The sequence below is a fragment of the Colias croceus genome, chromosome 8 (assembly GCF_905220415.1).
Source record: "Colias croceus chromosome 8, ilColCroc2.1".
In the NCBI taxonomy this organism is placed as follows: domain Eukaryota; kingdom Metazoa; phylum Arthropoda; class Insecta; order Lepidoptera; family Pieridae; genus Colias; species Colias croceus.
This window is the reverse complement of record NC_059544.1, coordinates 7,597,201-7,613,568: the sequence shown is the minus strand read 5'-3', so window position 1 is coordinate 7,613,568 and position 16,368 is coordinate 7,597,201. Positions and strand designations below refer to the sequence as shown.

The 16,368-nt window shown below is 32.4% G+C and overlaps 2 protein-coding genes across 2 annotated transcripts; one reads left to right on the top strand and one right to left on the bottom strand.

Annotated features, from left to right (window-relative positions):
- The first annotated feature begins 1,736 nt into the window (after nt 1-1,736).
- LOC123693891 (protein-L-isoaspartate(D-aspartate) O-methyltransferase) lies at nt 1,737-7,929 on the top strand. The gene is made up of 6 exons (XM_045639157.1): nt 1,737-1,960; nt 2,238-2,374; nt 6,035-6,260; nt 6,434-6,519; nt 6,753-6,830; nt 7,021-7,929. The coding sequence occupies exons 1-6, from the start codon at nt 1,780-1,782 to the stop codon at nt 7,114-7,116; spliced, it is 804 nt and encodes a 267-aa protein (XP_045495113.1). The 5' UTR covers nt 1,737-1,779; the 3' UTR covers nt 7,117-7,929.
- On the bottom strand, nt 7,859-15,921 carry LOC123693869 (DNA repair endonuclease XPF). Its single transcript, XM_045639129.1, has 15 exons — nt 15,396-15,921; nt 15,147-15,299; nt 14,789-14,969; nt 14,404-14,516; nt 13,863-14,028; nt 13,345-13,481; nt 13,076-13,230; nt 12,301-12,749; nt 11,719-12,030; nt 11,541-11,637; nt 11,298-11,416; nt 9,129-9,302; nt 8,579-8,719; nt 8,189-8,383; nt 7,859-8,093 (listed from the first exon to the last, which is right to left on the bottom strand). Exons 1-15 carry the CDS (start codon nt 15,518-15,520, stop codon nt 7,947-7,949), a joined length of 2,664 nt encoding a protein of 887 aa, XP_045495085.1. The 5' UTR covers nt 15,521-15,921; the 3' UTR covers nt 7,859-7,946.
- Nucleotides 15,922-16,368: the final 447 nt, after the last annotated feature.

Below are 16,368 nucleotides of genomic sequence, written 5' to 3'. Positions count from 1 at the left end.
CTTTTGAAAAATAAACTTTGTAAAGAAAATTTGTGCAAGGCTGCTATAAACAGTTTTTCTTTGATGATTCTGGCTTGAAATTGACCCGTCGAAGCAACGCATTTAAAAAGAAGATCTGAGTAGCTAACAATTTGATAAACAGTATCTGATGCAAAACACAACTTTCCTCTATTTACAAAGGATGTTAATGCTATATATCGGTTCATATCCAAGCTTTGTAGCCAAAAGTTATTTATAACTATCATTCTATACCAATTAAAATTGTATGTACCTACCTATAAAGTATGACCATAATATTATAATATAAATACTGCCAAAAATATATGTCGTTATTATTTATAGACCATGATTTTTAGTTTTTTCTATTTTGAAAAATCCTGAATTTACAAACCAGCGTGGTCACTCGACAGAAAGAGACAAAAAACATGACTGACGTCATTGAATGTCATAGTTTCTTGTTTCAAGTTAATGGTCATAGTGCAATCTCCAGTGTATTAGAGGATATAAGCTTCTTGGTCATAACCAAAACGTGGTCATAACTCACACTTCACAGAGCAAGTAAAATAGATTAATAATTATAGGAGGGCGTATTCAGAAAAAAAGCTTGAAAGTTGAAACTTATGAGCGCTTATCGGCGCTTGTCAACGCTGGTTCGTTCTACACAAAGGAAGCAGGTTAAAGCAGGCCAAAACAAATTTTATATGGCAGCGCCCAGCGCTGACCTGCGCTTGTTGAAGCTTGTCGGAAATTGTCGGCGCCGATCAGTGCTTATCGGCGCGTGTTCATATATTTTCCTGCGCGGATTACCAGCGCTGACAAGCGCCGGTAAGCGCTTATAAGTTTCAAGCTTTCTTTCTGAATACGCCCTTACTCATAAATCAAAATCACTGAGCTCAAAAAGTCATAAAGCCTCGATAAAGCACAGTACGTACCTAATGTAACAGATTATAAAGCCCCCAGTACACAATGGGCCACGCTTTACAATGCACAACTGGAGGCCACGATCTATATCTATATCTATCCGCGATCGATCACTGTTCACAATGGCACATGTCTCATTGCTGCCTGGCATGCCACTTGCGAATTGCGATGGACGTACAGGGCTCCTCATCAATAAACCTGAAAGTTTCTTCATTGCTCCACGATACTGACATTTTAGGCGATCAAATACTATATTTCAATATAAAAATAAAATTCTAGTTCTAGTACGTAAGAAAAAAGTGCTCTATCCCGGTCAGCGGTCGGTGACAAACTAAACCATTGTGCGAAAACACCGCAAACCACGCTACGCCACGATTCCTTTGACGTGTGCCCAAAAAACCGACAACTCCCCGATTGCGCGCCATCATATACCATTGCCCCGTGTACACAATGGCAATGGCCTGCAATGGATCAGCATGGGCCATTGTGTACTAGGGGCTTATGGTTTTTTTTGAGCACAGTGATCAAAATAAAATACATATTAATACCAGACTACAATATCACTAGATTGTGACTAGATTGAAATCTATAAAAGCTATATACATCATGTACACTATAATTTGCTTACTATACTTTTTGCATTGTTTTAAGTTTTATATAACTACATATTACGACTGAAATAAATGCTAGTTAAGTACCTACGGTTTTTTTATAATTCTTATTTTTGAGTTCTGACATTATATTAAATAGGCAAAATTGGCAAAATGGAACGCATGCAACTGTCAAAATATAAAATAAAATTTGGCATTTGCCAAGTGTCAATTGTCAATTTGATAGGTAGGTAGCGAATTCATTTTGATGTTGAAAAAAGTGAAAAAATCTATTGTAAAATTTTCATTTCTTAAACAATTCTTAAAATTCATCAATATAACGCTGCCACAATTTTTTGGTTCCCTTTTGCTACTCAGTTGTGTCTACGCAAGTATGGCTTGGAGAAGCCATGGAGTTAATAATGCAGATATGATACGTAATCTCAGAGGTAAACAAATTTCGCAGTAAAAACAGTTATAGGTAAACTGTAAACAAAGTTTAATGAGTTTTATGCGTATCGAACAAAAGCACGTTTTATTACAGCCATAAATGCGGTACTGTTTATTATTTTAAATATTTTATACAAGTAATTATTACTAAGCAATAATATCAAAGACAGAAGCACAGTATTTGATGTCGCATTTTAATTTTTAGATTGTTTAAATGTAATACATACTAAATTTAAAATTTCCGATTTATAATGATATAAATTTTTTATTTTATAGCAAATGGAATTATTAAATCGGACGCCGTAGCAAATGCTATGCTCGGTGTAGACAGAAAGAATTACTGTCCTTATGCCCCGTACCATGATTCTCCGCAGGCCATTGGATTTTCTGCTACAATAAGTGCACCACATATGGTAAACATTTAATATTATATCTTAAATAAATGGTACTAAAAAATCTCACTCAGTAGATCATATTTTTTAACCGACTTCAAAAAAAGGAGGAGGTTATCAATTCGGCCGGTATATATATTTTTTTTTTTTTTATGTATGTACACCGATTACTCCGAGGTTTCTGAACCGATTTACGTGATTCTTTTTTTGTTCGATGCGGGATGGTGTCGAATTGGTCCCATAAAAATTTTATTCGGATAGGCCCAGTAGTTTTTATTTTATGAGCATTTTTGTCTGTAGGTATTTGTAAATTTTGCAAGTGCAGTTTGAAGTAGGTTGTTTTTCAAACTCAAACTCAAACATTTATTCATTCAATTAGACTACTATTTAGTAGCACTTTCGAATCGTCATTACATAATTATTTTAACATTTACCACCGATTCGGAAAGCAGTGATCTATGGAGAAGAATCGGCAAGAAACTCCATAGTTGCTCTTTTAAAATCATGTCGATATTACATAATATGTAACTTATATCTAAATACATAATATTATATCATAATATACAAAGAACTGTCCTGTGGTTTTTACGCGACAACCCTCCATGGGTTTTTATCGTCCATATATTCCTGAATACTGTAGTACGCTCTCTGAACTAGTACATTTTTTATATAAGTTTTAAATTTAGAACTACTAAACTCTCTAATATTATGAGGAATTCTATTGTAAAAGCGTATACCTTGACCCATAAATGAATTTTTAACTTTAGCTAATCGGAAAAATGGCATTTCAATTCTATTTCTGTTCCTTGTGCCATAACAGTGTCTATCTCCTACTCTTGTGTGTAAGTCGGCGTTTTTGTGTACATGCAAAATATTATTAAATATATACTGTGATGGTAGAGTAAGTATACCAGTATTCTTAAAGAGATCTCTTAGTGAGTCCCGAGCACGTAAATTATATATAGAGCGAATGGCTCTTTTCTGTAAGATAAATATAGTTTCTATATCTGCTGCCCTGCCCCATAGTAGAATTCCATAGGACATAATACTATGAAAGTAGCTGAAATAAACCAATCTAGCTGTATCTTCATCGGTGAGATGCCTTACCTTTCGGACTGCATATGCTGCTGAACTGAGCTTACCTGCAGCGGTGTTGACATGGGCTCCCCACTGTAGTTTCTCGTCCAATGTTAACCCAAGAAATACAGTCGATTCTGTAGGGTGTAATACCTCCCCGTTCAAGGTAATATTTCTGCTCAACTTTTTAACGTTAGGTAGTAAAAATTCAACACAAGTTGTTTTTTTGGCATTTAATAATAAATTATTAGCAGTAAACCAGTCGGATATGTGTAAAAGAGTACTGTTCACTTCGTCAACATTTGGGTCATGCCTATCCACATTGAATATTAATGAGGTATCATCTGCAAACAGAACTATTTCACACCTATCCTGTAAATAATAAGGTAGATCATTGATATATACCAAGAACAAGAAGGGTCCTAAAATAGATCCTTGTGGAACACCAATGTTAATTGACGCACCGCTAGAACGTTCTCCATTAACAACTACAGTTTGTATCCTATCATGAAGGTATGAGGCTATGAGGTTCTGAGCTTGTCCTTTAATCCCATAGTGATTAAGTTTACGCAATAAAGTACAATGTTCAACGCAGTCAAATGCCTTGGAGAGGTCACAAAATATCCCCAAAGCATTTTTTGAGTTTTCCCATGCCTTATATATATGTGTTAGTAGTGCAACTCCAGCATCTGTGGTTGAGCGCCCCTTTGAGAAACCAAACTGTTTGGTGTGCAGCAAATTATTAGAAGCAAAGTGACTAGTCAATTGGTTTAATATTAACTTTTCGAAAACTTTACTTAATGTTGGTAAAATCGAGATAGGTCTATAGTTGTTACAGTCTTCTTGATCACCTTTTTTAAATAGAGGTATAACTTTACTAAGCTTTAGTAAATTAGGAAATGTACCATAGTCACAACACTTATTAAATATGAAAGCTAAATTGTTTGCAATATTTTCTATTATATTATTAACTAAATTTACGGACATTCCCCAAAGATCGCAAGTATTTTTTAAATTAAGTGTCTTAAATGCTGTAACAATATCATTAGCAGTTACGTGACGCAATTCAAATAATGTACTGCACCCCGCAACATGGTCCCTCAAAAAGGTCTCTGCAAGTATTGAAGACGAATTTAAATTATTAGTAATGCTAGCAGGGACACTACTAAAGAAATCTTCAAAAGCAAGCGCAACATCAGCATTTTTGTCAATAACCATGCCATTATTTACAAGTTTTATGGTATTACTTGATTTGCTTTTACCCATTTCACCATTAATAATAGACCAAACTGTTTTAACTTTATTATCCGAGTCGCGTATTCTATCCCTGATATACAAACGCTTCGCAGTAAAACAAACAATTTTAAAAGTTTTTGAGTAATTTCTAACATAACTAAGAAAAGATGGATCTTTATTATATTGCTTCATACCATATAACTCATAAAGAACAATCCTACACCTATGTATGCTAGGTGTCGCCCATTTACTAAATGGTAAATCCTTGGTAATATTTAAAGATTTAACTTTAAATATTTTTTCAAATTCACTATGAACTAAATTAAAAAGATTTTTAAACATTTCACAAGGATTATTATGACAGGATTGATCATTCAGTACGGGCAGGTTTTTATTAATATTATCTCTAAATTTATTAATGCCTTTTTTAGTTATAGGCCTAACATTAGTTCTTTTAAATTCAGGTAAGCAATCCCATTCAAAAACTACTTTCTGGCCACAGTGATCCGAAGTGAGTGTATTGAGAATATTTTTCTCTAAACAGATGCAGTCGCAGTATATATTATCAATACAGGTTGCAGAAGTAGGTGTAATTCGTGTGGGTTCATTAAAAAGTTTATACAGGTTAAATGACTGAAACAAATTAACAATTCGTGTTGCCGTTTGTGTTTGTAAAAGTACATCAATATTAAAATCACCACATACTATAACTTTTTTTTTACTCCTACTTAAACGCTTTAATATTTCTTCCATGACTGTCTCAAACATATTAAAGTCACTGGAAGGGGGTCTATAAACGCAAACAATAATGTAACGCTCCAATTCAACACAGGACAGTTCAATGGTCCGTTCTACAGAAAGACTAACAATGTCAGTTCGTTCTTTGCATTTTACACTATTATCAACAAAAATAAGAGAACCTCCATGAATAGCATATGTCCTGAAGTATATACTTTTTAATTTATAATTATCAATATTTATTAACAACTGACATTGTTTAAGCCAATGTTCTGTTACACAAAAAACCTTAATACTATTATGATTTAAAAACAATTCTATTTCTAATAATTTGCTAGCCAAGCCTTGAATGTTTTGATGTACAATAGAAAAAGTCTGCTTAGCTGTTGTCTTATATACTAGTTTAAATCTAGCTTAGGGCTAGATTTTCTGTCAACACTAGGTTGGTGTATATAATTACTACTACATAAAATTATAGTAGATCCAGGGTCTGATACCGAACATGTACCAGACTGGTTAATATTATATGCTATTAACATAGCAAGTTCTCGCTTAAATCTAGATGGCAGATACACTGTATTCTTTGTCAAAAACGCAAACGCAGTTATCACTTGTTAAACTTCTTTTCAGCATGCTCATGCATTAGAAAGATTGAAAAATCAATTGATACCTGGTGAAAAAGCTTTAGATGTTGGCTCAGGATCTGGTTACTTGACATCATGTATGGCTCTCATGGTCGGTGAACAGGGCAAAGTGGTTGGCATAGACCACATACCAGAGCTAATTGCATTGGCAACTAAAAACATTAATAATGACAACCCAGGTTTACTAAAAACTGAAAGAATTAAACTTATCAGTAAGTATTGGATGACTTTTAGTGTAATATTTGTTTGATTTCTCACTTTTTGTTATATAGTCACTTATTACACTTATTTTATTTAAAAAAAAGCACTGAACAGTTAATTATATTACTTTGGTACTAGAAACATATGTAAAAACTTGTTAAATCTTATAAATTGTATTTTCTAGCTGGTGATGGTCGATTAGGATATCCCTCTGAAGCACCTTACAATGCTATTCATGTTGGAGCAGCTGCACCCACCCTACCACAAGCTGTATGTATAACCATTGTCTATTTAGTCATGACTAATTTAAATAAAATAAACAAAGTTTTGTTATAAGCGAACTAAATACATTTGTGAACACTGCATCTTATTACATACTAGCAGCGCTCCACTATTATATGGTATAGATATAGATTTTGTGGGCACAACCAAATTTACAATTGTTTTTTATCTTGGCTCAACTGTGGTATCAGCTCCTTGAAATTTGAATCAAATAATTACAGTTAGTTGAGCAGTTGAAACCAGGAGGCAGGCTTATTGTACCCGTTGGTCCTGAAGGGGGAGAGCAACATTTGACACAAGTATGTAATTATTTTTTTTAAGACAATGTTTATGATGGATAACAACTGTAACACTTCTTGAAGATATATGATTTACTATTTTATAATGATTGATACTATGTGTAATGTGGAGACTGGAGCCTATTTATCAGGGGTACTTAAGATATTTATAGAATTCAGAACAATGTTTTATTTATTTTTTCATTGACAGGTGGATAAAGCAATGGATGGTACAACAACAGTGAAGAAATTAATGAGCGTAATTTATGTTCCATTGACTGATAAGAATCACCAATATCGTGAGTGACCCAACTTCACATTAATTTTTCTCATTGTTGCTTTTTTTATAGCAACCACACTAATACATCGCGTTTTCCAATATATGAATAAAATATAATCACTATATATACCATTTATTTTTGATTGTATAAAATGCAGCTAGATATATTTATATATTGTAAGTATTTGCTTGTATCTTTAATATATACACATATACATACACATGTATCATATTATAATAGATATCATCTAAGATTCTAAGACACACATATCTAAATAACTAAGTGCTAAATGTATTTTATTTTATCCTACTCTTTGTAAAATTAGATTTTAAAAAATCATTAATATTGAATCACTTATTATATAGGAATGCATCATGCCTTGTAAAATACCGATTTTGAAAATACAGATGTATACCTTGTAAAAACTGATTTTGAAAATACTTGATGTGTGTTAAACTTTAAGCACAATTAAGTTTATGCTACTATTAGGTATGTAATGTAGGATATGTATTGTAGTTTGTTCATGTGATAGATATTTACGCCATTCATGTCCTGCTATAAGACAAATAATTATAAAAAATTTCAGATTAATCCTTTGAAATATGTATGTGATGAATGTATTTGAAAAAAAAAAATTTTTTGTTGTGTGATGTAACATAGTATGTACCTAATCTTAAGTCCTATTATTTATTAAAAACTAATAAAATAATTGTTTTAGGTTCTTGGCGTTAACGCTTTTTATCCTATGGCATCAAATAAAATGCAATGAAAATATTATGATTTTAATTTTAATTAACATTGTTAACTTTTTACAAAATTATACAAACTATATTTTTTAACAGCTATTTTTTTATTTTTAAATGGCTTTCCTCCAACCTTCCTTTTTCTTCCTTCCAAATGTTTTTTCTTCTTTCTTTATATCCGATGGTTTGGGTTTAATGTGTAATATTGAGTATAATGTTTCGGCTTCTCTTTTATTTTCCAAAATGTCTGCTAGTTGATTCTATAAAGCACAGAGTTTATATTAAAAAAAAAATCCCTTGATTAGATTGTGTCTTCACAAAATTGTAAAATACCAAAGGTTACACCATTAAATACCTCAGATAAATTTATTAAATGATCTAACGATACACCTCTGTTCATTAATCTTGTGATGTTTTTGGAGGTAACTCCGGGCAGTTTTTGTACGAAATCGTGAACTAGTACATTGTATCTCTCATAGCACACGTCATCTGCTGTATTCTCCCCGCTGAGGGCTACAGCTTCTTCTACATTTGGATTTTTTCTACCTTGCTATACAATAAAAATAAAAAGTTAAAATAGTATTCATAGTAACCTTATAACAAGAATATTTTTCATACAATTAACAAAGACTATAATATCAATATTAAGTACCTAGTTAGAATTTAACTGTACATGATTTAATCTACTTACAAAAAATGCAAAGGTAGTATGATAAGAGAAAAGAGAATTATCATAAGTTTATACCTTAAGTTCATAAAATAGTTCAACAGTTGCATATGGACTTGGAGACCAAACAATCTTGAGTCTGGGAAAATGTATTGTTAAAAGCTGCAGTTTTTGTTGTATATGAACACTGGATATATCATTTGAAACAACGAAACTTCCCTGCAATATTAATTATAATGATTATTATTCTTTATAACAATGTTTTTTAAGCAACATTCTTAATGGTACTCTAACAGAAAGGTAAGCAGGCAATATATAATAAAATTAGATAAACAAATTATATGCTCGAACTTCTTGCAAAATTATTATAAGCAATCATTGTAACAAAACATATTATATTGTTGTTGGTATGTACAGTACAATTCAAACTTAATAGCGGCTCGGAACATCGTACGATCCGATGCGCAGAAAACAATTTTAGATAGTAACCGGACGTTATGCTGTGCGCACGTGCACTCGCACCTGCACCTAACTTCCGAACCGCCATTAAGATCGTACTGTACAAGTAAATTGAAATGGGGCCAACATTCAAACAAAAATAGGTTAGTGGTAGATATTGGTTACCTACCTGTAAATGGAAAGGCTTGTTTTGATCAAACTCAATGAGCAATATAGGTCTGCTGTAATTGCGGCACATCTGTGTGCATTGCGTGTAAAGTCTACCAGAGTGGAGAGAACCAATCAAATCTGATATCGATTTCCGTTCCACGCAAATGTCGGGTGTGAGGATATAGTCGCCAATCTACAAATATTGAATTAATATAATAATTAATTCCTCACTGGGATCGGGAGTTGCCACTTGGAAAAAGAAGAAAAAGAATTAATTATAACACAAAATAGTGTAATGGCATAATAAATGAAAATATATGAACAAAGAAATGGTAAAAAGGAGATTATTTTAATAACTTCTTTGTTATACTCTGTCCACTATAAGAATTGCTTTTTGACAGCTCGACGGTTTATAGCTTTAGTGATGTTCAAAAGATTCTCGATTGTGATATCATTCCGATTATGAATTTTTAACATAATCATTAATCGAATAAATAAATTAAATTAATTAAATTATTACGTAAATGTAATAATAAGTACATATTATAAAGATACATTTTATGTTGCATTTTTGTTTTGTTTATATGTTATTTTATATATCATTTATTAATATAAATACATATATTTTAATTGCTAAAATCTCCAAACGGTTTGACATTATATTACCTATATGTATACTGGTAACATCAACCGACCATCCACCGGCCACAATTTTGACGTCATCCGTCACTCGCAGCAAAACGCCCGTGCCAGTCACACGCATTTATGTTCGCTGAGTGTTCTCTCGCATTTGTTAGTCGCCTTGAGTTGAGTAGTTTTATTCCTCGGTGCATCTTTTGTGAGTGTTTAGATCCATTGATCTTGAAAATGCCGAAAGGACAAGTTTTGAAAGGACAATCCAGACAGTTAGTGCTAAAACTTTGTGATTTCTTTGAGAAAGAAAATCAAAATGGCGGTCCTCTCATACCTTTCTCGCAAGTGCGAAACCGTGTTTCGGTTGCATTGGGTATCAGTCTATCTATCACGCTGGTACGGCAAAAGGTTTTGTACGAAATGCACTGCTGGCATTCAAATCTAAGAAATCAGGCGATTACCACGAAGAAATGAATGCAGAGGTCTATGAAGAGTGGTTCAAAAACATGCTCCTATCATTGGAAGAACCATCTACAATTTTAATTGATAACGCACCTTACCACTCTCGCCAAATTGATAAAATGCCAACACAAGCTAATAAAAAACATGAAATTATTAATTGGCTTCGCGATAATGGAGAAAATGTGGACGATTCTATGTTAAAAATAGAATTATTACAAATATTAAAAACAAAAAAAAAACCTAAACGCTATGTAATAGATGAAATGGCAGCAGAATATGGCCATATCGTCCTTAGAATTCCTCCTTATCACTGCCAATACAACGCTATAGAGCTCATCTGGGCTCAAGTAAAAGGGCATGCTGCGAGAAGCAATACGAGCCCGCCATTCACAGCGAATAAAATGTTGGCATTACTAAAAGACGCTTGCACCCACGTGACGGCCGAGAACTGGGCAAGAGTGGTGGAGAGAACTAAACGTATCATATTATCTGATTGGGACCGTGATATTGCATTCGACAATATATGCACACAAGACCTTATCCTACATATTACTGAAGACTCCTCATCGGACGAATCCAGTGAAGATTGTAATTCTGACGACTTAGGCTAATAAAATAGATTAAACTACTCTCGTTGTTTTATTTGTTTTTCAAACTAAAAAAAAAGTAAAACTTTATATTATATTAATATTTTATTTGGTTTCTATCTTACAATTTGGTTGTTTTTATGTTTAAATAACATTAACTTAGTAGAAGAATTTTTTATCGGATATATTCACATTTCGATTATTTATAATCTGTGGCACAATAATATTGAATCGTTCTGTGAAGCACATCTCTAAGTGGGCGGTACCTGTCCATAAAGAACAGTATTTTATTGTATGACATTTTTACATAATAAATACAAAATTTCATAGTTGTGAGCTGTCAAAAAGCAAATAATATAATGGACAGAGTATAATGTATGTACCTTTATTTACCTGAGTAAAGGGCTGACTCTAGATTCCTTTAGGCTTGAGAAAAAGCAACTCCGTTCTATAGTTGCACTCTTATTTATTTTAATTCCATATATGGACATATTTGTTGTACTTACTGTAATAACGACAGGTTCTATATTAATCCCTTTTCGGTGTAGTAACGCAGGCAAATCTGATCGAAATTCACGCATATCAACAATTATAACTGGTTTTTCTTTCTGTTGATTTTGCCCACCTACAAAATATAAAAATTTGGTGAATTATTTATACATTATGTATTATTGGTGAATCCTGATTCACACTCCATGTTTTTTGTGTAGTAATTGAATATTACAGTAAGTAAATGAGTAAAAATATACCTGCTTTTCTAGTATCGGTAGGAGCAGCTTCTTCTTCCACATTAAGATTAAAATATTCATCTGTCTTGCCATCTTGATAGGATGGTATCACCATTACCTACACAAAAGATTTTTTTGTCGAAATTGCCATTGAAACTTCAACCTCATAGTAATAAACTAATAACAGATAACAACTTACACTTTTAGTTTGAATCAATAGTTCAAATGCTTGTTTTTCTCTCCTCAAAGATGTGAGATATGCTTGTTCCTCAACTGTTTTATCATGTATCAGGAAGTAAACTTTCGAAATAGGTTCCTCTGGAGCTTTTCTACATTCAAACAGTTCTATTTGTCTAACAGCCGCTATATCACTGTGGTACAATATAATATACTCAGGGCGTAATGATTCTAATGTTTCTTCTAGAGAGAAGTGGTTACCATTCTGTTTAAATGTCTGTATACATACAATTGGCTTTTCCTTTTCGATTTGTGTGAGGTTTATGTTTTCCATCTAAAAAATTAGTTTCATTATTGATAATTTATGTTTAACTAGCTGCGTCTCGCGGTTTCACCCGCATTACTCCGCTCCTGTTGGTCTTAGCGTGATGACATATAGCCTATAACCTTCCTCGATAAATGGGCTATCTAACACCGAAAGAATTTTTCAAATCGGACAAGTAGTTGCTGAGATTAGCGCGTTCAAACAAACAAACAAACTCTTCAGCTTTATTATATTAGTATAGATATTAAGACCAAGGAAAGAATATAAGTTAAACAGCACCTGAGATATTGGTTCAAACATACTTGTCTCTAATAGTTTTTCCTTTTCAACATTGCTAGTGGCAATTTGAGACAATGTTAGCAGATAATTTGATTGATTGAATTCATCTGCATTATCCTGATCATTCAAGTTGTCAATATCACTTGTTTCTGTTGATGTCTGTAAGCTTGCTTTGTCACTTTGCAGCGCTACATCATTTTTAATATTTTTAAATTTCCCCGATACTGCATTAATCGTCAATTCCCTTCGAAATGCATTGTATAAGAGATATCTATAAGCACCCATGGTGAGAAAATTATTTATTTGACAACATGTTTTATTATCTAAGCATAGTATTAACACTTTTGTATTGTTTAGTGAACCATTCTTCTTTTTTACTTCCTCTGGTATTTCATTTATAAGCAAATCACTTAAACATTGCCATTTTGGGGGAGGTTCTGGATTAAACTCTACAAAAAATATTTAATTTTACATAAATTTTTAAACAGTGAAGATGTAATGTGTAATATTTATTATTGATATAACTACTATATAAATGTACAACTAGACCAATCGCCTGTTATAAGATCGTCAAAAATGTCTAAAAAAATACATTCAAATTAGCACTTTATGGCAATAATGTTCAAAGTCTATTATCACTCATTAGAAAACTGCCTAATATATGGGCAGGCAGAGTTTTGCATCGGACAATTATTTGTTTTTAATTTGAGCGGGATTGTAAGTCGCTGTTTAGTCTTTATTGAATAAAAATTGCTGTCAATGATTATTTTGTTACCATTTTTATTATTGTAAACCCGTCCCTTGGCGACGCGAAACAAATCTTCCGCAGAATCCAAAAGTATCCATCCAGAATTGACTTGAGCATATTCCGCTGTCCTGTATTTGCTTACTAATGCGTAAAATGATACCGCATCATCATGAATAAGATTTCTGTTAATTAAGAATAGTATTTTACTATTGATATTTTTTATATTGATAGAACTGAATACACAGCAAATGTAGAGTGTAATGTACAATAATGAGAATAATTATAATAATACTCACATAATCATAGTTCGTAAAACTTTTAGATCTTGAATATATTCCTTTGTTCTTGTGCTAAGCTGATGCCACACACAATCCAATTGAGATTGTAGTATTTTATGAAATTTTTTTGTTAAACAGTTTTCTGTTGTAATTTCCTGAAAGTAGTTAGAAAGTTTTTATTTTAATTGTAACAAAAAAATTTTTTCAAAATGCTACAAATTGAGAACAACCTCCTATTTTTTAAATTGGTTAACCTAAGTATGTGCATTGTTAATAAAAAAGTGAAGTCCCGTGTCCCCTAGTTGGGTAAGGGGCAGATGTATTATTCCTAGTATCTGTTTCACTGATCGATTTTCTTTAGGGACAAGTAGGTGATCAGCCTTCTGTGTCCTGCCAGACCAAGACATTTTTTTTTCTTTGTCTCCACCGGGAATCGAAACCAGGACGAACCAGGATCTCGGTTCTACGCTCACGTGTCAACCACTGTACCAAGGAGGCGGCCTTTGTTAATTAGGTATATTTAAATGAGTAAATACCTGCATGTCAATAGTTCTATTCATGCTTTTAAGTTGTTTGACAGTGTAGTTCATGATATCCAGGAGGCAAGATTGTATGTGGGCCATATTAGATGTGAGTGGAATGTGGAGCTCTTCAACTTGGGCTTGTCTGGCTTTTAAGCTCTTAATTGTGGTGCCGTGGAACCTTAAATTATATAAAGCTGTCAAATTGAGAAATATACTTTGGGAATTAGTAGTGTGTGGGCTAATTAGCTAGTAATAATAAGCTACTAATTTGATATCTATAATATAAAAATGAATCCCAAAATGTGTTGGTAAGCGCATAACTTTAGAACAGCTGAACCGATTTCTTTAATTCTTTTTTTATTATATTCCTTGAAGTACGAGGATGGTTCTTATGTAAAGAAAACGTGAATATGTACCACGGGCGAAGCCGGGGCGGACCGCTAGTTTAACATAAAAAAAAAAAATGTAGTTCTGCATAGCTTTTTCTTTAAGTAGAAAATTTAGAATTTAAAGTTATTTTTACTTCATTTTACTATATACTTGAGATAAATACCTTGGCCATAAATATAGTTCTGTTACAAATAGAGCTCTCATCACTTTTTCAACTTGATGGAAACCAAATGTAAATGATATAGGGGAGTTTGAAAATGCTTTTATGAAACCAGTCTGAAATAAAAATGATATTTACTAAACATAATGTTCTCATAATATCACCTTGGTACAAGCAGTCGCTGCACAAGCTCCAAGGAATTTAAATATTAAAGTTAGAAGTGTGATTAAGTTGACACTGCCCTATTGATACTAGAACATATTAAAAAGCAAGGTCAAAACTATAGTGCAGGGTGCGGAGCAATGGTCCGGCGCGGTGCATACTGTCCTTTTCCTCAGCCCCCCATTCCACGGAGCTTGCGTGCAGAATATAAAGTGCATTTTTATACCTTATTTTTTTGTCTATACAATCTTAAGACAAATGCTTCCTGACAAGACTCTAGTATAGTGTGGGCCCTTAACACAATTATTCCGGAAATCTTTTGAACAGGTATTCGATTTTTTAATAAGTCAAAAACTAAAATTCTTGTTGATGCAAAGTATATACCACCTTCTAGATATGTTTTCTCTCTGTAACATAATTTTTATAATTCATTAGTTTTGTTGCTCCATTTATAAGATTTTATTGCTTTCAAGATAAATACTTTTCTATTATTAGTTCTGATTTTTTTGTTCTTGTGATAATATATGGTTACAAATTTACATATTGTACAAATAACAAAGATATAATCCAATTTAATAACAAACCTTTCTGTTCCTTTAATTGGTAGTGAAGACAAATTTAATTTTTTAGTAAAATGTTTCTCTTCATGATCATTACTATTTAATACCAAGACTAAATTTGCGGGGTCTTTATACACCCATAGAATATTTGTAATTATATTATTATAATTCAATCCTCTACAAAAAAAAAAAAAAAACAGTAATTTATGAAAATACAAGTATTTAACATATACAATATAATAAGAGCAGTTTTCGATACTAAATCAGACATACTTAGCAAGAATAAGCAAGGCATCCCTTTCAAATACATCCATAAAAATCTGTTTTTCGAATAATAGGAGTGGGTATTTCGTTTCAACGTTTTTAGTTAGTTCATTTGTTTCATCTAACTCTTCCATATTTTCCTGATCTGATGCTTTTAAAATGTGCCCCTTGTTCTTGTACTTGAATACTAATTTTATTTTTTTTTTTCCAATGCCTACATAAATTTTTAACTAGGTAATTAATAAAAATATTATTTCATAAAAAGTGGTCTTATTGTACATATATTTTGGCGAATAATTTTCCGTGGAAATAGATATCACCGATATAAACGTATAATAGTTATTATAATATGTATCACATATTTTTATAAATCAATGAATTTCATAAATTCCATGTTGATCACACTGTTGACAAAATATAACACACAAACCACAACACAAACCACAGAGCAAGTAATATAGCATACAGGACAAACCACAGGCACAGGGACAAACAATCAAACAATAAAATATGATATGTAGGAATGTAGGTAGGTAAATAAAATTTGAATAAAATATAAATCCAAAGACTACAAACTGTGCTACAAACAGCCACAAAGATGCAGATACCAAGCACAGAGCAAGTAGGTAATCGACAAGTAATCGACATTCGACAATCGTCAGCTGTCAGATTAATCCAGACAAAAAGTAAAGGAAATCCAGCTAAAAAACGGAAAACATACCAGAAATGTTGTGGGGTTTTATGAAACCACGGAAAGTGAAACTTTTTTCACAATAAAGACATTTAACTAAAAATTATCGTATTTGTACGATAATTATCGTACGCATCGTGCGTCACCGTTGCGTCACGCGACATGCGCTACACAGACCAAAAAGTTTGAGACGATGTAATAAAAGTTTCACTTTAAAAAGCGAAGCTTTAAACAACAAAAAAAGAAGACAAAAGTACCTACAGTTTATTAATAGTTGTCATATATTGTATA